This window comes from Hibiscus syriacus, unplaced genomic scaffold (assembly GCF_006381635.1).
Source record: "Hibiscus syriacus cultivar Baekdansim isolate YM2019G1 unplaced genomic scaffold, ASM638163v2 tig00002840_pilon, whole genome shotgun sequence".
Classification (NCBI taxonomy): Eukaryota; Viridiplantae; Streptophyta; class Magnoliopsida; order Malvales; family Malvaceae; genus Hibiscus; species Hibiscus syriacus.
The window spans coordinates 5308126-5331895 of record NW_024061947.1 but is presented as its reverse complement, the minus strand read 5'-3'; the positions used below and the strand labels follow the sequence as shown (position 1 = coordinate 5331895).

General features: G+C 34.5%; 2 protein-coding genes across 3 annotated transcripts; both read right to left on the bottom strand.

The window, feature by feature from the left end:
• Positions 1 to 2746: 2746 nt before the first annotated feature.
• LOC120155496 (villin-2-like) lies at positions 2747 to 15370 on the bottom strand. 2 transcript variants are annotated; one of them, XM_039167041.1, is made up of 24 exons: positions 15146 to 15369; positions 13336 to 13456; positions 12786 to 12885; positions 12559 to 12627; positions 12217 to 12453; positions 11900 to 12077; positions 11611 to 11743; positions 10495 to 10654; positions 10266 to 10416; positions 10086 to 10186; positions 9841 to 9999; positions 9274 to 9342; positions 9137 to 9205; positions 8890 to 9027; positions 7827 to 7955; positions 7202 to 7349; positions 7083 to 7093; positions 6857 to 6997; positions 6654 to 6779; positions 5784 to 5846; positions 5126 to 5227; positions 3751 to 4009; positions 3369 to 3580; positions 2747 to 3278 (listed from the first exon to the last, which is right to left on the bottom strand). In XM_039167041.1, exons 2-24 carry the CDS (start codon positions 13389 to 13391, stop codon positions 3165 to 3167), a joined length of 2925 nt encoding a protein of 974 aa, XP_039022972.1. In that variant the 5' UTR covers positions 13392 to 13456; positions 15146 to 15369; the 3' UTR covers positions 2747 to 3164. The 2 variants fall into 2 exon arrangements, with proteins under 2 accessions (XP_039022972.1, XP_039022976.1); XM_039167045.1 differs by lacking the exon at positions 5126 to 5227 and having other exon boundaries at positions 15146 to 15370.
• A 3510-nt stretch (positions 15371 to 18880) lies between these two features.
• LOC120155486 (probable glycosyltransferase STELLO2) lies at positions 18881 to 23234 on the bottom strand. The gene is made up of 3 exons (XM_039167035.1): positions 21418 to 23234; positions 19891 to 20017; positions 18881 to 19598 (listed from the first exon to the last, which is right to left on the bottom strand). The coding sequence occupies exons 1-3, from the start codon at positions 23115 to 23117 to the stop codon at positions 19125 to 19127; spliced, it is 2301 nt and encodes a 766-aa protein (XP_039022966.1). The 5' UTR covers positions 23118 to 23234; the 3' UTR covers positions 18881 to 19124.
• Between the last annotated feature and the right edge of the window lie 536 nt (positions 23235 to 23770).

The window sequence follows — 23770 nt, the reverse complement described above, 5'->3', positions numbered from 1 at the left end:
TTTTGGTTTGATTGGAAGGTTGAATAGGGATAAGATTGGAAGGTTGAATAGGGATAAGATTGGAAGAGATGCATGCATTCACATCCTCCGATGCATTATTAATGAGAAGCAAACACATGCATGTGTTTCTCAGCTAAGCCAAACCCCAAAGCGAACAAAGAAAGCAGGGGCGCCATGGGTTTACTCCTCGACTTCTTCTCCGATGACCAAAACAAAATCGCCAATTCCACTCGCAGAACAAGCTCCGGTCTACTTCTCACCAAAGCTTTATCAATCATTTCATCTGTGCCCTTTTTCTTCTGCCCACCCTTCTCCTCTTCGCGCTCTCTACCTTTGAACCCTCCACTCGAACCCCACCAGCCATTAAAGCCGCCCCTCGTCGAATCTTGTCCCAAAACCCCCAACTTTCTTCTTCCCAATGGTTCTTTCCAATGTGGGGTCATAAACCCCTACAGCGCACTAAAAAACCCCGTGCTTCTTTCTCTTTACAAGGGATGGGAATTTTGTATAGACGCGGGACGAAAGCCATGAATGATCTTGTTGTCGGCCATGTTATTGAAGTTGTGAACGAAGATGATCTCAGGCTTTTCTTGATTGTCTTGCATAGGTCGGGCGTCACTTCGAGAGCCGACACTATTTTCCTTTTCGGATCTTCTTCCTTAGCTTCAAGATTCAGCTTTGTTATTGAGGAAGAGAACGAGTCCTTCTTCAAACTCATTCGACACTACGACGACTCGAGTGGTAGTAAGGGTTTACTTGACTCGGTCTTGAGTTTTGACTCGACCCGGTTTTGGAAATCTGGGAAGAAAGATGTAAAGGAGACTATTTGGGGAAAGAAGGGCCGAGGAAGTTAAACTAATTCAACTGAAGTTGAAGGTGGTGAGTCAACTCCGTTGACATATGGCTCGGTTGTGGGGTTTGATATGAATGAGTTGACTCCTGTGAACTCGCGAGCTGGGTACCTAGATCACGTTCCGATGAGTTTGAGAAGATGGGCTTGTTATCCGATGCTATTAGGGAGGCTTCGGCGAAATTTCAAGCATGGAATGTTATTGGATGTTAAAAGTTAAATGTTACTGAGTGACCCGCTTGGCCGTGTCAGGAATCGGAGCCCCGAGTCGTTTTACATATTAACGAAGGAAAGCAGCTCTGGTAAGCATAGCAAGCGGAACTCGGAGAAAACTCAGTCTCTCACCTTGTTAACCCGGGGATTTTGATGGGTGGGGCTAGGGGAATTCGAAGATTAAGCAATGCGATGTTGACCGAGATTGTCAGGGCTACAATGCAGCATAAGAAGAGAAGTTCCATCCCTGAGTCAGGAATTTTGAGAGAACTCGTCGACAACGGGCACATACTGAAGAATATAAATTTGATTACATCAACCGAGTCAATTCAGGAAGCTAGTTCAGTCATGGGATTGAGTCCCAACACAGCTTCAGATTATTCAATTATCCACCGTGGTAATAGTAATTCCGTTATTACGAAGCTAATATGTTTAATTGAAGTAGAATCTTCTGTTTATAGGGATCATGGTTTTCATAACCGGACCGGTTAGCGAACCGGTTATGCTATCGGTTCACTGGTTCAATCGGTCGAACCGATCCGACCGGTCGGAAGAACCGGACGACGTCATAATTATTTAAAAATTAAATAAAAATACTAAAAATATTTAATAAAAAATAATTTTTTATATCACAAGTCATATTCAAAGCAAGTCATAAATATATATAAGTTAAAAACCATAAAATCAAGTGAAACAAAATGATTCAAATTAACTACAACATAATATTTAAGGTAAAACATATTAAATAATAAATATAATTATATAACTATAATTAAAAAAATAAATTTGGGGTTAAAAAAATTATAACAAAATTATATAACTATAATTATATAACTATTCTTTCACTTCAATCAAGCTCGAATTTTAGGTTTCAATCGATCTTCTAATTTTTTTTTTGAGTTCAAGCCTTTTTGAGTTCAAGTTTCAATATTATAGTTTGAGTTGAGTTGAACTTGATAATTTTTAGCTTGTGAGTTTGAGTTGAGTTGAGCTTACTTTTAAAGTTTTCAAGTTCGAGTCGAGCTCAACAATACTCGAGTTCGACTTGGCTCGTTTAACAAACGACGTTGTTTGGTTTAATTTTTTTTTAAAAAAAACAAAAATCCCGGTTTTTTCCGGTTTTTACTGGTTTTCTGCCGGTCCGGTTCGAACGGTTCAGCAGTTCTGGCCGATTCACTAATAGCGGTTCAACCGGTTTAGATTGAACCGGACTAAGCAACGGTTCCCGGTTAAACCGGCCGGTCCGGTCCGGTTTTCAAAACAGAGATAGGGATTGCTAGCAAAATAAAATAATATTAGGGAAAATTTTAGAAAATGTATATTTTTTTGCTTTTCTTTTCTATTTGTAGAATTATATTTCTCTAGATTTTGTTAATTAGTTTTGCAATAATGAGAAGAAAAATATGGTGGGTGGTATTTTTAAATATATTTTATAAATATTTATATTAATTATATAAAAATGTTTAAATTTACAGTTTATATATCAAACTATTAATAATGAGTTATTTTTTTATATATTTATTTCGTATATTACAATATTAATATTTTCTTTAAATAAAATAACTAAAAAATTCAATTAAAATATGTATTTTTATATAAAATAATTTCATTCACAATTAAAGAACAGAAAAAATTCAATCAATTTATCATTCACATGACAATCTAAAATAAAAAGAATCAATAGGTTCTCAAACAATGAATTTTCATTACTTTTATTGGAGTTCAATACAAATGCAATATCTTATACATCACCTTCCTTTTAACAAATCAAAACAACGGAAAATAAAATAAATGAAAGTTGAATAAGAAACAAAGATTATGGAGATACATGGCAAACCAAGTGAAAGAATGCTGGCATGCCATGCCAAAGCTGTCCTTGTCTACCATGTGTGTGATCACCGTGAGAAGGTAGGAAAAAGAAAACCCCAAAAATATCTCTTTTAGACAACATCGTATGATCAAATCTTGGATGCTAAGACATACCAATCCAGGAACCATATACCATCGACAACACAATTTTCCGAACAGAATTCGAGATCAAAATAAATGACGGATTGCTAGTCAGAATGCAGATGAAGCACATAATCACTTGCTGGAATTCTTAGAATAGATCAACTTTCTTCTTCTTCAGGTCTTGCTTCCACTTTGGTAATCTATAGAATGATTCTTTATCCATACCGAAAACCATCTGGAACTCCTTATCCGACAGATAAGTCTGAGAAATCAAACAATAAGAGCAATATGTTCGGGGAAAGTAAATAAAGAGTTAACTTAGAAACATCGATACATTGATGTCAGAACAAACCTCTTTCCGTTTGAGATCGATTCCGGTTACAGCAGAACCAGATATGGCTTTCAGCTGCTCATAACTATATGTACCATTCTCATCCAGCTGTATCTTTTGCTTTGGTTCTGAATCCTCCCCATTGGTTTCAGGTGCTACACTTGTCTCCTTGGCTTTGGCAACCTCCTTAGAATTCTCAACTTCAGAAGGGTCTGCTTCACTTTTTGTTTCGGCTGTAGAATCTCAATGCCATCAGACAGTTTCACAATTATATGAAAAATATGAGGTCAAATTCAATAAAGATGCTGGCATCAGGAAGATTTAGCAACTACTTGCGGACCAGCTTAAAGCAACGGTTTCTGTTTTCTAGATATCTCCTAGTCCAAAGTACACGGGTTCTTACATGGTGGGGTAGATACAGCAGGAGTGCTGCTAGTGGATTTTGCAGGGGATCCATCCTGCAGTTGCGTCTTCTTTTCAGCAGTAAGAACTGCAGAAAGAGCAGCTACAGCTGCTGCCCTTTGTGAACCCTGACCCGTGCTGGAAGGCTTTGGAGCTGACTTTTTGCTTGCTGATGATGAATTGAATGCAGATGATAAGGCAGCTAGAGCTGATGCTCTTTGTGTAGGACCACCATTATTTCCATTGGATCGAGCCTGGGACTGCAACAATGGCACATATCAAATCCTTAACTCATAAGCAGTGTAACAAATGCCTTGAATTCTCAAAATACAGGCACAAATCAGCCATAATAATAATATACATCAAAGCAAATAATAGTATAATACATTAGACATGCGTCAAATTAGAGTATATCTCTAATTATCGTTAATGATAAATTAAGGGTTGTGATGGCTTTTGGTCTGCTCACCCCTTCGGATTTGGGCGAAGAGCAGTAGCCGGTGTAATTAACAGGTTGTACAAGAGGATTCACCCGTGTGTAGTGAGATCCTGGAAGAAGTCCCCTTCTCCGGCCAGTATGACGTAAACAACTAGATATCTTGCTTAGGCAATAAGGCTAATCAAAAGCCACGACTTTCTTTGTGGTTCCTGAAAGTACATTATAAAATGGTTCTCCTATGTTCCTGATAATATGGTGGATATCAATTTTCACCATTCTCTAGTGTCAATTTTCAAAACTAATGAATTAGTGTATGCAAAATAGGCAAAACTTAAATCAAATTGCAGCAAACAATCTTTTTCATAACTCACAAGATAAAAAGAAAAAGGAAAAAAAAACTAGTACAAGGGATAACTCAAAACACTACATTTTCTGCAGTGAAAACCTAATGTCAGATTGGGTTCAGGTAGCAGGTACATGAGCATATCAAAGAAGAGAGATACGCAAAATAAGGGCAGGTAAAGATGACATAACTGTGATAACTTTTGATAAAATTACCATTTGTAAAGTAGGGGCTTCAAGTGGAAGGTGCATAACCATATCAAAGAACTAAACATAAGAATAAAATTGACAGCATTTGAAGTTTTGAATGAAAGACAGCCATAAAGCAAAAATGCTTTTCCCGTATTAGACAGCGAATAGTCTTGTTCAACTTACTAGACAGCTAAAATAGAAGGAATTAACAGGTTCAACTTACTAGCTCCTTTTCAGTTTTTATTAATCGAGACTTCAAAGTAGATACAGTAGAAAGAAAAAAAAAGATATAGAAAAGAGCTCACGAAAAGTTAAGTCGCATAAGAAGTCTAAACTATACATACATATATAGAGAGAGAGAGAGAGAATTCAGCAAATTTAAGTGGCATATACAGTTCATTACCGATGGGGTTGGTTTGGCAGAAGATGGATTGAATGCAGAAGATAAGGCAGCTAAAGCTGAAGCCTTTTGAGTGGGACCCCCTTGGTTTCCATTGGACTTGACCTGTCTCAGCAGAGCATGGAATCCATCAGTCAGGGAACTAGTACATATAGTAAATATAATTGTTTTTCCTTTTGAGAAAAGAGAGACCAAGGAATTATCTACAAACTTGGCATAATATCACTTGTCCTTAATTTACCAATACAAATCGTCAACCTCAAGAAAGACTACAAGGTCGGGATCAAGGCTCCACCTTAGGAGCAAACACTACCAATTTTCATTCATCGTAAAATTTTGCTTAAAATAAAAAATGGTTACTGAAATCAACAAGGAATTAAAAACTAATGACTTTTTTTAACTTGTTAAAAGACCATAATAAGATAAACAGGAAGCCGAAAAGAATTGAAATTGAAAGGCAAAAGGTTTAACATTTATCACAATTCTATCCTAGCTCTTAATCCATCAAAATTTCATAGATTGATAATAAGTTATTTTCCATACAAGGAGCCTTGAAAATTAACCCTAGTTAGATTTTTTTTTATGATCCAAATTTCTCAGAACAGACAGAAACTTCAACCATTAAAATTTGTACTTCATGAGAACTAAGGAAAGAACTTGCCTCTACAGAATGACTAGCTCCAAAGAGCAATGCCACCTTTTTCTGGAATGAGTTTCCTTGCACCTGTGTCACGGAGCATATCTAAGCATAAATATCAAAAAGACAAAGTTGAATACGACATACATGAAAAGGATGAATCATGTCAGTCAAATCTCTGTTAATCCACCCTTGAAAACAAAAAAGGGTGTCACAAATTTCAGTGAGTACAGAAATAATAGCAACTGTATTTATTTCTTATTCGGGTCCATTGTGAGTGGCATCAACATTATAACGCTGATATCACTCAAGATGCAAGAAACTCGCATAAGTAAAATCCTTAAATTTCAAATTTTTGAAGAATTCAATGGTAGTTTCTTAAAACACATTACACTATTCTAGTCAACTCCATCTCTGGTCCATACAATATCAATACATCATCATAATGCATGGAATCCTACTTTCGATCATTGGGGCTCTATCAATTCAATCTGAATTTTATACCTTATGCATTGACTTTTTACTTCCTGAACCTCACAGCTGCTCTAAAGTTTTCTTATTTTTCCTCATTTTACTATTCTTATTTAGTGCAAAGGAAAATAAAACATGCGAAAACAGGTACATCTGATGGCTAAAGGTGTGATTAAATGGTTATTTAGTCTTATACAGACTCTACATTAAACTATTCAAACATTTCCTCGTTAGAAAATAATTGCGTTGGTTGAAACAATACAGATTCTAGATATTTTCCCACTTTGAATCAACAAGCTGAAAATAGGAATTCTCATAATTTCTTGTTGATGAAGATGAAAATGATACAAAAATGATTTAACATTAATTGAAGTGACAGTAAATCAAAAGAACAAGTATAAAAATCCAGTCATGGACACATACAATGGCTCGGGTGGAATCCCATGAAAAGAATGTTGTGAAGAAGCAGGGTTCGTTTCCTTCAGAAACTTTGTAAAGTGGAACATTCGGAGACAAACCATCTAGAGACACAGCGAAGTCTATATATTTCTGCAAATAACTTCTAAAATGAATAACGTGTGTATTGGAAAGATTATAGAATGAAGGAATCACTGTTTTATTTATACCTGGCAAATTTCAAAAACATTTTGCTTTTCTTTGGTGTCCGCGGATTGACCAACCCAAACAAACACTTCAGCATGTGTGTCAAGTATCAAAATGTCTTCTGTCAAGAGATCATCTTGAGTGAAATTGTAAACTTCCTCAACCTGCACAACGAAATGAAAGTTTATACATAGAAGAAACTTGGATGCCTGTAGGAATGAGAGTAAAATTACATCATTAAAAACTCACCTCAAACTTTCCTGAGGTGTCCATGTAGAAGAAGACAAAATCATGGAAATAACAATTAGAATGGTAATAAGCTTCATTAACAACTTAAGCAAATCACAATCATAAATAAGAAAAGACACCTTTATTTAGAGAGAAAGTGAACAAGTGGGGATCCCTGACAGTCTCTGTAGATGCCTTTTTGCTGGTATAACTTTGTTTCCCCCCAAGTGCAGACCAGAAGGCATTGCTCTCTGTTCCTTCTTTAGCATGTTTAAGAGAACCTCCAGGCTGAATGCAAAAGAAGATGAATATATGATTGATTGAAATGGGTGAAGGAGTTGCATGAAAGAAATAGATAGTGCTGAATTTTCAGTATATTTAGTAGAAAATCCTAACTAAAATGCCTTCTAGAAATATACAATGTACAAGAGATTAAATACAACAACTAAATATTTAATTTTCAGTATATTTTATCATGCCTCACAATGTATTCAGAATATATTCAGAAGGGAGAAAATTGCAAATACCTAAACAACTATGTCCCAAAAAGAAGAAAATAGGTACAATAAGCTGAATTGTGATCAAACAAAAACTTATCTAGAACACTAAAAAGAGTTCTGTTATCATTACAAGAATTAAATCTTACCATTTGATTAGTACATGATATATGGCATATATTCCTGTTATTACATTCTTTAGTATTAATTAATCAACTTGAATTGGTGGAATTTAGATTCTAGATTGTAACTTGTATAAGGAATATACCTTCAGAAACTCTGCAACTTTTGCAGCTAATTGCTGCTGTTCTAAAGTGCTTTGATTCCCATGCCAAGTAAAAATTGAAGATCCAGATTGCAAGAGGAAACACTCAGTTGAGTTTAATGATGTTGCCACCTAAATAAAAGTTTTTTTTAAAAAAAAAGAAAGCATTGATGTTAGGTTACGAAAGGAATAACCGTGTTGCACACAGCATGACAACAAACTGCTGGAATAAAATCATCCTGACAAATTTGATGTCAAATAAATTAGCTTGCATCGAATGGAGAAAGAATGAAGATTGCATTTGTCCCCTTCTCTGCTTTTCAACGTCTCATAAATGTATTGGCAAATAAGATATGTTAGCAGGGGAAAACAAATTTCTTTTATAGCATTAATGAACTAAAAGTCAAGGACATTATGAGTAAGCTTCGACTGGCTAAATAAATAATGTCACATTATAATTAGTAAAATCATAGCAAAAGGATTTTTCTTCATTGCTTGAGAGAATAGCAGAAGGGATGGAAACTTCAATAGACAAGATGAATACTATAATGCTTTTTGATGCATCAAATTATGAATAATATAATGCTTTTGGAAGTGTGATTGGAAGAGATTAATCACACTACTTCCAGAAATAAATGAAAAAAAAATCTCAAATTATTTGAGATAGGCAAGGTCATTAAAGCTAGAACAAAACAATGAGATATCTTTTCGATGCATCAAATCTTGTCGATGAAAGAAACAATTCCTCATTGGGAAAAGAAAATAGAAGCATTCAATTGTTTGCCTGTTAACTTGCCGAACTTAAAAAACTACTCAAAATCAAACAGAGGTTCAACTATCAACTTTTCAGTTCAAATTGAAAAACATGTTGCATCAAACAAGGTTCTACTTAATGGTGTCAACAGGAAATGTTAGGGTCTAAAATGTACTTACATGCAAAAAAAAAAACTGAACTAGTGGTTTGTATGTAAGTTTCAAGGGAAAAACATTCATGCACTGGAAATGCAAAACCCAGCAAACATGATATGACGGGGGGAAATTGACAAAATAACCAACTAATACATACAGCATCAACTTGCAGTGCTTTATTATTGTGCACAGCGGTTCCTGAAATTTGAAATAGAGCAACACAATCTGCAGTATAGGTTTCATCTGTCAAGCCTTTGTCTTCGATACTCTTTTTATAACCAGTGCTTTGACCACCCTAGATAGGAATCAATCATAGGAAAAATAGTCAATACCATCCAATTCTAAACCAAAGACCCTCAGGCAGTTAGAAATGAGATTCTAAATTTTGAGGTTAAATCGAATACCTTAAGGACCACCATAGGTTGGAAAAGTGCAATGAACTGTGGCGGCTCTTTACCTTCAAACACCCGACCCTGCAAGAAGCATATATTAGCAACACAAGCATTAGAATATTGTTATTCAGTCAAAGGTAATATGATACCTGAACCGGCCTCCCCTTAAGCGAGTTAAACATTGTATTAGCCAACCGAGCAGCCATCTTTTGGTCCTCCTGATTTAAGAAATATGTATACTTTTAGCAATAATATAGCAGGAATGGACATCACCAGAATAATGGTCCATCAATTTCAGATGTAACTACATTAGCATCTCTTTCTTCTATATAAAAACATGAGAGAATGGAAAAAAGAGGGGCCTCAGATCCGATGCAATTGGAAGTGCTTCAATCTTGAAAATAGACAAAAACTAATGATAAATGAATTGGCAGCTTAAGAATCCAAACTAGGTGGAAATCCAACTTTACAATGTGCATGAAATTATGAAGGCAACTCTTAAATTCCAGGAGTTGTAGGCACTCATATTATTTTAGTAATGACAAGCAGCTCATATTGGCGGCACTCTAGTCCATACTATTTTAACATCAAATTCCACTGTTTCACCTTGCTATGTGACTGTAAGTTCTATCATGAACAGAGAGTAGAAGGTGAATGACTGAATGGGGAAGGGCATATTGTGAAATTTCATACCAACTAAGAACAACAAAAATTACCTCAATGCTATCCTTTCCAATCCAACAGCATAGGAAGTAATCTTCTTTCCTCTCACCCCAGTGGTAGGTATAAAGCACAACGTAGCAGTCTCCACTGTAGAATTTACCAACATCCTCTTTTGGCAATGGTGTCTTGGCACTGCCATAGATGCACCATACCTGAAAAATAAGCAACACTGTATTTGAGCGAAGAGATTTGATCTTTTAAGTCAACTGGCAAAACCCAAGCAGACTATTAACTCGACCTCCATCTTTCCACTGCCTTCAAGCAAAGGAGGAACCTCTTCATTTACGGGAGCACTTTTGGTCATCCCCTTGACACCAGCTCCTTGTTGCTTCAGCAAAGCTAGATATAAAAAAACACCATTCACCAATATTAACCACAAAATATAAGTGTAATTTGTAACTTAGTAATTGATCCCTACCAGCTACTTTTCCTCTTCCCTCCTCAGCACCAACAGTTGTGGTCCCTACCGGCCAAGAATCAAAGTTGGACTTGAATGAATTATTTTCATACCCTTGGATAACACGGGTAATGCGGGTTGTTTTTGGTCTTTTCTGGCCACCAACAAAGTCCTGGAGATAAAAGGTTGAGAATGAGAATTCATGTTCTTAAAATACATGAATAAATCAATATCTTGCCTCAAGCTCTACCTCAGCAACTTGACAGGCAGCCTTTCTGTCCTCTACTTGTGTCACCCGTCCAATCCATACAAAAACCTCAGCACCACAGTCTAGTATATAGCACTTGTTGTTTCCCAGTAGGCCTTTTGATAATTCTCCTCCTACGATCTTCACCTCACCATCAGTTATGCTACAGAAACCAGTGATTCCAAATTGGCAATTGATAAGGGATATACCTCCAAATACAATAATAACAGAAATAATATTCAACCAAAAAGTTTTCAACAGCCTACTTAAAAAAGGCACCAAAAATATGCTCTGTATTAAAATAAGCATATGAAAAAAAATAGTTCAGTTCACCTACATTACATATAACAACGGTGACCATAAAAGTAGTATTAAAGCTGTCCGAAGAAACTCTAAGGTTAATAAGTTAATTTATTCTCTCCAGAGAAATTGTCTAAACACATAAAGGCTTTCTAAGGCCCACTCTAAATATCCTTGTCTCCTTTTCCTTTTTGAAAAAGAACAAAGGCAATTGACATAAGTGTATGAATAAAATAACGCTAATCTCAACCTACACAGTCTCGTGACTTCTCCTAATCACAACATTCTCGATAACACATTAAAAAACATGATTTTGGATTTCTTGCAGCATAAAGATAATTGCTTGGGATTCCAAAGCATATGAGAATCATAACATATTGAACAAATTGGATAAACTAAAAAGGAGGAGCTTAAAGGTTGAATTAATAGGTAATAGTTACCATAACTCCATTAAAAGAAGCTAGGGTTTATATTTGCTACATTAGAACAGCTTGAGTTTAAGAACTGTTATATGGAGGTAACAAATTAAATGTGATACATAAATATGTAAAAGCTTAAGTATTTCAAGTACATAAAAAAGTCTTTGATGTGTGCTCGCAACAACGAAAAAACAAGTTATAAGTCTTATTTTGGTCTTCCAAATTCATGAACAGTTGCTTAATTTTCTATTATGATCTAGTAATCTGATTGCAATCACTAAGAAACTAAATTATAGTTACCAACATATAAAAAGATGCATAGTATTTGCATCTAATTCTAGCAAAATTTTAAAGGCACAATCTTCATTTCGCAACCAGTAAAAAAAAAACATAAAAATACCTATAAAGTTTAGCGGGAGTAGTCTCGGGAATAGCATCATCTTCACTGTGAACTTTCTTTCCTAGTGGAGCAAAACCACCAAACAGAACCCAAAACTCACCAGAGTCGGACTCAGTGTCCAATTTGCCATCATCTGCAGGGTGATTACATTAATGCATATATTCAAAATGTACCGAACTCAGAGTAAAATAAATAAACCTTTCACGCAATTCAATTAGTATTCATAGATTAGTGGAAAAGTGGGGGGGGGGAACAGCATTGTTGATCCTTTATATGCATAAACCCTTACCAACAACTGCAACATTGCACGTTCCATCATGATACTTTTCCTTTAAGAACTGAATAACCTCTAATGCCTTTGCTCTTTCCTGAATATTAGAGTTTGCACCATTGAACTGATAAATCTTATTCTGAGTGTCCAGGATAAATACATCATCGTGATTCAATGAAGATCGAGCAAAAGGAACCTGCAGGGCATAACACAAAATGGTATTCAGTTGATCCTCAATAATCTCATTAAATGCTATATAATTAGTTCAAGGAACTTTTTGTTTCTTCCTTCTTTTTATCCATACTCATCAAACATATGTAGTGAACATCGGATACCTTCTTCAATCTGACAACTCGCTTTCCTTTGCAGACATATAACCGCTTTTCAAACTCTTCTCCTTCTGCCTTATTAAATCCAGAAGCAATGCCACCTTCTAATGGGATAATGCAAGGTTTAAAGTATGACAAAAATTTGTCAGATTCATGGCCTTGAAGTTCCCTGTGCTGCACTGCACGCCCTCCTAGTATTGAATCCAGCTCAATAGTTTTGATAGCAGCTGTTCCAGCCTCATCCTGCACGTGACGAAATGATCTCGAAAGATATCTTAATTCATTTGAAGGCACATTTAAAGCCTGAACAAATTAAGAAGAGTAAAAGTAGATGCAGTGAAAACTCACCTGACTAGTATCTTTACCAATCCAGAAGTGTATATCATATAGATATGAACCACCCTTGCTAGATGTTGTCTACAAAAATAGCATATAAAAGAAGTGACTGAGACATTACAAAAAAGTAGTAAATCACCTCGAATGATTTATCTTGGCCCAGAACAAGGTAAAAACGCATGTACAGCGGTGAGCGTCCACAAAAAATAGAGAAAACAAGAGAGAAACAGAATCTTCACCTGTAAGACAATATAAGAATCCCCCATAAAGAATTTTCCATAGTCAGACTTTGGCAACGGAACTGGCTGAAAATTCTCAATACGCCAGATTTCAGTCCCACTATAAGATGTCAAGTGCAACAGTCTTTGCAAAAAACTCGTAGCATATATATGTATATGGAACATAAGCACACATCAACAACAACAACAAAACCCTATTCCCATATGCAAATGGGTAAGGGGGAGGTGGGGTAGTAAGCTGCCCCCAACGCCAGATTGAGAGCAGCTTCCGTGGAAGACCTCCGGCAGTAAGATAATTAAAAATAAAGATAAAATACAATGCATGCATAAATAAATCAATAAATCAATAAGCACACATCTCAACAAGAAAACAAAAAGCATGTGTCATTTTTTATTTTTGAGGTGGTGTTGGAAAAATAATTGATTATGGTCTCTCTTATCAAAAGTTATGTTTAAATAAATATATATACTCTTATATAAAGAAAATGTTATAAAAATCTCAAGTACATGAATTCACAACTCATTATATGCCCCTTCATCTTAAGGATACGGTTTTTGACCCACTCCTTGAAATGCAGGATCCTGAACTTTTGCTGGGCTAGACATTTCTCAGAGTTATTTTTCGAAGTTTTATCAAGCAAAAATATAATAGATCAACTTGAGAATCCAACCTGCACGAGTCAGGAAATTGCACAAAACTTACTGGAGAAATACATGTATTTTATTATGCACTCAAAAATTAAGTCACAGTACAAAATATTAATAAAAAAACTTTGAATCAATGCATACAATAATTTTAGTTGATTAACATTATGTTCCTATTTCACATTGCACTAATAAGCAGAAAACAAAGTACAACAGTGTAACAATCTGAGCCATAGCAGAAAAAAGTGTTTCTTGTTATAACAGCACAATCAAAAAGGATTCGAATGTTGATGGCAGATAGATTTCCTACTAAATCCTATAAAAGTCAAAAAGGCTATCTACTGGTCTCCGCCTCCTACTGATTTCTTTAAATTCAATGTTGATGGAGCGGTGAGAGGTGATGGTAAAACAGCAGTTGATTGGATTCTACATGAAGAAATTTCAGAAAGTCTTTATGTGTCCAAGCAAGCAATGCAGCCAACTTGACATGTATTGCTTCTAAGTAAAACAATTCTAAACAACATTAACAATCTCAGTAGCTGAATCCTGTCTTACCCATGACCTTCTTTCAAGGTATATCTTCTTTTCTCCATAAATTAATGTCTGGAACTTGATCCACATCAGAAGGAAGAGACTAAAGTCTTAAGAATGTATATCTTCCTTTCAAAACCAGATCTACCGTTCCAGTCAAAATGCTTCATGAATTATTTAGTCTACCATAAAGTTAAATCTCATATAACACATTTTATATTCCACACCAGTATATGAAAGATTAAGAGCAAATTTTCAGCTTGTGTAAACATGAATGACGTGTTCTGCCTATGCATCACACCTTGCCGAATTCAAAACATCAAGATAAAGTTCAAATAATTGAAAGCAGATCTCAAACCAGCACCTCCTATATAAACTAAAAAAAAGGCATATTTCCATATGCACACATTTGACAACTTCACATAATATGGAATTTAATAATAAATAATCTCATATTATTCTGGCCAAAAAAAAAATTAAATAAGATAAACTGACATTCTTTAAACCAATTATCATTAATTTTAATTGTATTATAACAGAAGACCACTTATACTACAAACTAAGTTCCAAACGTTTGCTTGCAGTTGTCGCATGCTCTTAGGAGAATACCCTAATCAATCTTGCTCGAAACTTGGCACAAACATCAATCAAATGAGGACTTTGAGGAAAGCAAAGTTTTTTTTATTTGATCACACAAATAATCAGAAGGCAGCAACAGAATTTTAGAATTAGTGCCATTGATAGGCAATTCAAGCAGCAATTTACATGATCAATCACGGGATCAAAAAGCAATGATAAACTGAATATGAAGAACCCAACAACCTTTCAAAACTTAATTCAACTTAAGATCTGTTAATCTAAATTCTATAATGCTTGGTGACAAAAACAAATTAAACCATTTCTAAACCCCTGCAAAAAAAAACTGAATTCTTAACTTCTCTCAAACTCACTTTGTGAGAATAAAGCTTTAACAAGCAGACAATCAGATCAGAACAAGAGTTAAGGAAAAAAGAAAAAAAAAGGCATTAAAGTTTAGACAAGATCAAGCATACCCATATCAGCAGACATGAAAACATAAACCAAAAAATGGAGATCCAAATGAGTGATAACCCAACAAAGCAAAGAGTTTGATGATACCAAGAAGAGAAAAACAGAAACAGATGGTGATGAAGGCAAAAGGGTACCTTGAGAAATATCTCTCCCCCTCTTGGAGTAAGCAGAGTAGGCCAATAAAAATAAAAGGGAAGATGTTGGGAAAGAAAAAAAAAGGTGAATTATTGCAACGGTATCGTCATGTGTTCTGCTGATTGTTTATCTCTCCAACTTTATATATTCATTTTTCTCAGACTTCTCCGAGATTTGCAACTGAAATATGAATGAATGAATTGTGGTTGGAACTTAAAAGCCGAAAGAAGAAGCAATAGAGAGAAAATATTATGTTTAGAAGGAAAGGAAGGGTTTTTAGGTCAACAAAAATCGTTAACTTTGTTGTAAAAATATCCGGTGACCATAGCATTGATTGGATGGAACTTTTACTCAATTAGCATTACCTTCATTCTAATTCAGTCCCTAAACTTTTGAACAATCCAATAATGTCCATCAAAATCATTCAAAAGTTTTGGGTGAAATTGGAATATTCAAAATTTTAAGGACCAAATTACAATGGGGGTCCTAGTTTTGTCCTTAAAATTTTGAATATTCCAATTTCACCCAAAACTTTTGAATGATTTTGATGGACATTATTGGATTGTTCAAAAGTTTAGGGACTGAATTAGAATGAAGGTTATATCTTGAGGATGAATTTGAAATGTTGAGAAGTTTGAGGATCAATTTAAAGTGAAAATCAAAGTTTGGGGTGAAATTGGAATATTCAAAAGTTTGAGGACCAATTTAGATTGAGCTTTATATCTTGAGGATGTATAATACAATTAACTCTATTAACAAATAACAATATTTATTGAATGTATTCAGATTTTATTTATATTTTTAATAGTCAAGATTTTAATTATAATCATGATTAAATAAGTAATAATAATTTTACTATATCGTTTTAGTATTTATTAAATATATTGTTTTTATATGCTATTATTATTAGATTTATTTTTTTGGAAATATTTTTCATTCACTATTAATAAAATTAAAATATTTTTATTCATTATTCATTAACAGTTTTGAATAAATCGTTTATTAATACTTTGATATTATTATATTTTTTTTATTATTCTACTCTTAAAAATTTAATAATTCAAAAATATGGTTAAAGTGTTATGATTAGAATTTTATGTATTAAATAAAATTTAAAAAAATATTTATTATTACGATTTTTATGTCGATTAAGGACTTTCAAAAATAATATGTCAGGTTATAATTTTATATGATATTTACTATTGTTAAATATCGACTCGAATTTTAATTAATGATTAAGTTAAATCTTATTGTAATCAGGGCCGGTACAATGAGTTTTAATGTCCTGAGCGAGATAATAATTTTATGTTCATATACTTGTACCAAAACATAAATAATTTTTTAAACAAAAATGTAATAGAAATCTAATTTTTTGGGCTAATTTTTGGGCCAAATATATATATATATACTATAAGCACTAGAAAACTGATGTCTCCCTCAAACATGTTGTCCTGGGCTAAGGCTCATCTGACACATGTATTGGGTCGGGCCTGATTGTAATTCTAGTCGTTGGAGATTCTTTAATAATTGATTTTATTTAATGAGTCAATTTTTATTTTAGATAATGAAACCTTTATGGAATTAAGTTTTTTTATTGAACAACTATTTGACTCTATAAATATGGTGTAGGTACCCTTAGAATTGTAGAAAATAATTATTTTAGAGATATGTAATATTTTATAGTCTCTACAATATTTTGAGATTTATATTGTAGATGTTAATTTTATAGGGATATTAGGAGAGTCAAATTTTTCTTTGTCCCATTAATTTTTACCAATTGTTTTATTAGTCCTCTATCAAATTTATTTGTTCATATTTCTTCGATTATATCAAACGATTTAATTTTAATTATTAATTTATAAATATCGCATTAAATTAAGTTTTTAACAAAAAATTATACTTTTTTGAAATAAAGATAAATTTAAAATTTAATTATTAGTTTATAGATATCGCATTAAATTAAATTTGGAAACAAAAATGTATACTTTTTTAATAAAAAAATAAGATTGTAAAACTTAAGAAAAATCAAATATGGTATGGGACATTTTAAAAGAAAATGTCATAATAACACAAAAACAAAGAAGAAAAAAGTCACATGAGATGACGAGTTTGACCCCATTTTAAAAAACAAATAAATAGGAATAAGAAATGAGAAAAGCCAACTCATACAAGGACCATTTAAAAAGACAACAAAGACCATTAAACTTTTAGGTCATTTTCCTTTTTTTGAACCATTACACTTTTAGGCCATTATCACATGATATATCATGGAGACATAAGAGAGAGAGAGAGAGAGAAACAACTTTGGATGGATAGTAATAATGCACAGTTGGTATGTTGCATCCACTGTTTCCATATTCCAGATATCGGTAGGGAGCTCATAAATTGATTGAGAGTAAATTAATTGATCGGAATGAATTAATTCGATTAATTATTTGGTGTTTTTAATAAATCCAATTAATTATAAAAAATATATATTTTTGAATGTATTTAGATTCTCATTTAATTCATTTTCATGTTTAGTTATGATCAGTTTACATTCATTCAATCAAAATTTATACAAAAATTAATTTGTCTAACTATGGAATTTGGGCTTGCTTGATGTGGGCTTGAATTTGGGGATCGGTTTAAATATGAGCCCATTATGCTTTTGGCTGAATAACGTTTGATGTTGATAGTTGTCCCTCTATGTCGATTTTTGAATCTATTGTCTTTGTACGTACTAAAGATCTTACTGGTTAAAGAATTTATTATTATTTTTTGAGGTCTTAAACTTGAATACCTCGTTTATATGGGTATAAACATTTATTGTTAAATGATTAAGAATTTTTAAACAAATACTACATTATATTCATCCTAAATTTATCGAAAAAAATGATTTCATCTAGATATTTGCTTATGGACAAGAGGAGCCAATCCTTAAGATTCTTGCACAACCCTATTCGGATTTTATCAATTTCAATCAACAAAGCCTCACACCCAATGTTTTTTTAGATTGGTAATAGTGGCGAAATTTGATGACAGAGTTTGGTAAATCACTTAAAATTTTAAATTAAATTTTCAAAAATTTTGAAGGGTTAAGTTTACATTTTTTTAAAATTAGGATCTAACTAAAAATTTTGAAAATTTGAGAGGCTTAACGAAAAATTTAAAAATTATGGAAGGGATTTAATTAAGACTATTCAAAAAATTTAAAGATTAATATGAATTTCTAAAAATTTTGTGAATGACAAATTAAATATTTTGAAAATTTTAAAGGTCTAGATTATAATTTTTCAAATTTTATGAGGACCGTTACCCCTACTAATCTGCATTATATTCCGCCACTAATCAGAATGTGATGAAAATGACAAATCTTCCAACACTTGGAGAACCCTTGATGCAAGCTCACCTCACATTGCCAAGCCACGTACATGACTTTCTCATGCTATTATAGCCCTTCGACATTGCCATCTGCCTATGCACGCAAATGTGGTGCAATCGACCTACAATTTCGCTGCATGTTAGACCTCACCACCAAATATGATCCTTCATTACACCAAGCAGAGTCGCCATGTTCCATACCCAGTCCCCGCCTTTGAAATTTTTTATAAATATGTTTCCTCCTAACATAAAATCATACTTCGTCCCGATTGCATATTCTCGGACACAAAACATGGCACGACATGCGGCTGTTTAATGGAAAAAAAGGTCTTTTTAATAAATTTGATGGTCGAATTTCAACATAGTTTGCAGCTAAGGGGAAAAAAGAAGACTTTGCAACTATTTAAATGAGACCTTTAGAGGGAATCTCCAATCAGTAAAAGAATCATACAAAGGTAAACCATCTACAAAGAAGTCTCCTTCCCCATAAAAGAATCAAGGAAACCACCCCACCATCCCCAAAAACAAAAAACAAAAAACAGTGTTTGGTATTACAGTTACAAAAGTGGTCCTCATCCAACCATATTTCTTCGTTGTCAAACAAATTTGTCACCTTCAAACTAATTCCATTAGGAGGGGATCACCTTCCGCCATTATTCTTATTAGCTTTATGAACTCCTCTTCACTCGACACCTTCCATGGATGAACTGCCGGTGCTTGTGCCGAATAATGCGTTGAAGAAGAATTAGTTGAAGGTAGATCTTGCTTATACACCATTGTACTCAGCACCGAATCGAAGTTCCTGGGTGAATCCATCGACAGAAAGAACACGGGTACAGCAACCTTTTGATGGATATCTAATTTCCCGACCAGGTTAACGAGATCAACGAAGTCAGCCACAAAGTGCCGAGGAACATAGAATATCTCGGAACTGCAAATTATGAGGCTCTGCTCATTCTGCACTACTTCTTTATAGTTTACTTGGAAGTGAACTGGCATTGTACTAACAACTTTGTTGACCATGTCTGCTTGCTTTGAATACCAATCCGAATTTTCTTTGGTTGTCTCGGTTGACCAAGACATAGGTACCTAAATCACATCGAATTAAGAAGAAAAATAATAACGACGACTCATTAGTTATTCATGATCAGCAATTTTATGACAATGGAAACTGCTTCCTTCATTAAATGGCAAATCTATTGCAAATCACAAATACTTACCAGAACAATATATAATCATTTATAAATGGTTAAAAGAAATAGATAAAACCCAAAGTCCTAGGGACAAAAATTACTAATGAAAATTTGTTTTAAATATTTAAAAGAACATATCAAGAGTAGGCACCAAAGAAATAAAATACTAACCGAGAAGGCTTACGTACCTTATCTGTAATCCATAGCTTAGCCTTGTCTGCCTGTAGTAGATTCCAGTAATTAAGAACGGTATCATCTTCAACAAATAAAAAGCCGTCCGCACTAGGGAACCGATTAAATATCTTGGGCAGCTGCCTGTAAAATATATTATGAGATAATTAGTAAACATGACAGACACCGGGTAAAACAGGTATGGCCTCACTTCAGAGATAAGTTTCCATGATTATCAACTATTAATTGACCATTTAACAACAATTTGCTGCCTTTAAGAAGACTTAGTTCAGAAGAAAGGAACACACCAACCTAATTGACTTAATGCCAAACCTAACTTACATGTCAACATAATAGGAAAAGAAAAGACAATTATGGTGTAATTTATATTGGAAAAATCCATTTGCACTACAAGATAACTCCTTCAATGAGATGATTAATTATTAAGACAATTAATTCATTCTGAAAATAAAATGAATGTGCACTATCCCCCCCCCCCCAAAACAAAAGTGTTGTGCTTAAGAGGGAGGTTTAAACAGCAACAAAGAAAATTTTAAATTGAAAATTTATCACGAATCGACAGTCTTTGATTGAAAGAGATGTTTCCCCTCAATTCTTCCTACGAGGCAAAAACCTCACTGAATTCAGTGAGAAGAGAGAGCCTAGGTATGATGCAGCAACAAAATGCAGAGATACTAAAAAAAGAGAGAGGCTCGAGAAGAAAGGAACAAGTTGTCGAGGATGATGAATAAAATCAGAAAAGAGGACAATGTTTAAGATTTTAAAATATCTAATGATACTATCTAGAACCAGCAAATCAAAAGGTTGCAAAGCCCAGTTTCAAACACTATACTGTATCTACTTTATGCAAGGATTTATTAAAATACAACTTTTGCTGCTTAAGGCTTACAAAAGCCCTTTGCAAAAATAGCCGAGTCAAATATAACTCACAAAGTATAATCAAACAGCTAATCAAACAGGGGTAGCCCCAATTGGAGAAAAATTCTAATACCAGAAACATTCCAAGCACGTATAATCTACGTGTAAATGATTCCATCATGAAATTCTTGTGAAAGCATCTTAGAATCATGCTTCTCCCAACCAATGTTCAAATTTGTATGTTCCTTTCCATAGTTCACTCATTTTATATTTTATTTTGAGTTAAAATCAAATGATTACGAGTTTCTTTATACAACATGTCACCCTTCACAACCTAATATATTAGACTCCGCTATTTACTAGTTCTTAATCTCACTACCTCAAATTTTATAAAATAATTTAAAGCATGAAGATTAACATAAAATCGAAGGTTAAGATCATGACTGCCCAGATAAGGATGGAAAAGAAATAAGGCAAATCTACACTCTAATTGCTCAATGGAAAAGCTATCAGGTAAACCAGAATGTCACTTTATTCTCTTAAGAAAATTTTAAGAGAGAAGAAAGTAAATAAATTAAAAATCCAAGTTCTAAGCAAGATGCACCATAGACAAATAAACTGATAAACTAAAAGCATAATGTCTTAGTTAATGAAATGATTCTTACTTGTAAAGGTGATCTAATTGACCTTCTTCAACAGCAAGATCTGAATTCTTCTTTGCAGACAAAATAACCACAGTTTTAAATATCCGCCCATAAAGCAATCTCCACTCCAAGGCAGTACGTTCAACAGGACCATTGCAGAACATGATAAGTACAACATTTCCGAAATTCTTCCTCAAACGAATCAAATTCCCAATCTCAGAACTAACTGTTCCTGTTTCTTCCACTGCTAGATGGACGGACGGCAGTCTCTGAGGGATAAATTCTTTTCGATCCCCATGACCGATAGTTGCCCGTGGTCGGTCCAATTCTAATGTCATCAACCTTGGCTGCTGATAACCTACAGCAAGCAAGTCTTGAAGCCAAGCAGCAGTAAACTTGAGGTCCTGCTCGGTCCAAAAGCCCTCCTCTGCCATAGCATAACTCAATTCCAATATCTTCTCAAACAACCTATGCTTATTTGATCTCCATGACACCAGGAATTTGATCAAACGGCCTACATTCAGATGAAGATCCTTCTCATCTGAAAAGGGGTATGCCTCGATTCTGTCATACCGATGAACCGTAGGTGGATACACAGCTACATAACCACCAATCTCCCACAAAAGCCTCTGTCCCCAATAACCCCTCAATACATCTGAAGCCATTGTGCTAACAGAAACAGGGAGCATCAAGGCCCAAAATGCTGATGAATGGTAAATCGTATTAAACGAATTCACCGGCACCATCATACCTTGCGGCAGTGCCACTTTGGGTGCATGCTCATCAAACCTAATATCAAAGGCTTCCAAGCCCGACTTCCTAGTAAAATAGAACACCGAATCAACATCCGGTAACCCATTCGAACTTCCTTGCTGTATAAACTGTTTCCCACCAAAAACCTCAGTGTAAAACTCCTCATGTCCAATTTCACCTACATTCTCCAATGGTAACCCCCTAGGCCAAACCGACCGTTGCCCGAAATGAATATAAGGGTTGACTATTTTCCTGTCAGGGTTATCATGACTATACTGCAATATAACTTCTTGCCTAGCTCCTTCCCCCACCAATTCTACATCAAAATGCTTCCCTATATCATTATCAATCACTTCACCCCGATCATCGGCATCAAAGATCTTTTTAGCACCATGTTGAATCGCAAACAAATAACCAACACTTTTTCTAACATAAGAATCATAAGGCAAATGATCCACGACACGGAAACCCAAACTAGCCTGCGTATCTAAGGACAAAAAAATGGAACCTTTTAAGCTCCAGTCTCTGGGAGTCCTCGAGTTCCCGATTGCCAAAACCTGCCACCCTTTAATCTTCACCATCTTTTGCAACGCATCGGACGGGTAACTCGAAACGGAGACAACTATCCACTGCTCCGATCTGAAATTAGCGTACGGAGAAGTCTTGTCAGTAATGGGTTTGACCGAATTCCAGTTGATTTGAGGGAGAGATATGGAATTCATGGCGCGTTGGGTCTGGGATTGGAGGCAAATGAAGGAAGCCGTGTCGGTTGAACTGTAGAGGAAGAAAACGGCGGCCACGGTGGAGACTAAGACAAAGATTGCTATGATTCTGTAGAAATTCTCGGAAACCCATGTGGAAAAATCGAGGCTTTTGGACTCAGAGAACCTGTTGGGTTGAATTGTAGGGAGGGTTCTGATCTGGGAAGGCTTAGAAGATTTGGGAACTGCACGGTCTTGGACCAACATTTGATCTTTTGATTATAGAATTTACAAAGCTAAAATCACGTTAGACCTTCACTTGTGATCCTCAGCTTCACCCATTTAGCTTGACTCTATACTTTATGTTGAGTAAATGAAACAAAATTGATGGACAATCTTTCTTGTGGTTGCCGACAATTTAAGGGAAGAGAGGTGGTGGGTTCGGGCAGGCTTTAATGTAAAATTTGTATGTAAAGTAACTGCTAGTAGTTTGGCCTTTGGTGGGTCGTTGTGCTGTAGTCTAGGCCTCAATATGAACTTAACGTTTAGTTATCAGTTTAGGAGTGTGCAATAGAAAGTTCGTTTATGTTCGTTTATTTACGAATATGAATAAGATTTTACGTTCGTTTAATTAAATAAACAAACACAAACAAATGGTTTGTTCGTTCATTTATGTTCGTGAACGTTCGATTATATGTTCGTTTATGTTCGTTCATTTATGTTTATTTATGTCCGTTCATTTATGTTCATTTATATTCGAACAGAAGTCAAGTTGAATATGTTATGAAGATTATTGAAGTTGTTTGGATTTCAAGAAGATTGTTTTGTTGAACAAATTAACTTTAAGACTTTATTATGTTCATATAGCTTATTTATGATTTATGTATATTTTTTCGTATTCGAACAAATTAACTCTAAAG

What these genes read in the sequence shown, in the direction of transcription:
- LOC120155496 (XM_039167041.1), bottom strand. Translation starts at nt 13,391, where the DNA reads ATGTCTAGCCCAGCAAAAGTTCAGGATCCTGCATTTCAAGGAGTGGGT. An exon ending in CAAGGAGTGGGTCAAAAACC is followed by an intron (nt 12,886 to 13,335) that starts GTATCCTTAAGA and finishes GACATCTTATAG; the next exon opens with TGGGACTGAAATCTGGCGTA. An exon ending in AAGTTGCAGAGTTTCTGAAG is followed by an intron (nt 7,350 to 7,826) that starts GTATATTCCTTA and finishes TTTTGCATTCAG; the next exon opens with CCTGGAGGTTCTCTTAAACA.
- LOC120155486 (XM_039167035.1), bottom strand. Translation starts at nt 23,117, where the DNA reads ATGTTGGTCCAAGACCGTGCAGTTCCCAAATCTTCTAAGCCTTCCCAG. An exon ending in CAATTAGATCACCTTTACAA is followed by an intron (nt 20,018 to 21,417) that starts GTAAGAATCATT and finishes TATATTTTACAG; the next exon opens with GCAGCTGCCCAAGATATTTA. An exon ending in AGCTATGGATTACAGATAAG is followed by an intron (nt 19,599 to 19,890) that starts GTACGTAAGCCT and finishes GATGTGATTTAG; the next exon opens with GTACCTATGTCTTGGTCAAC.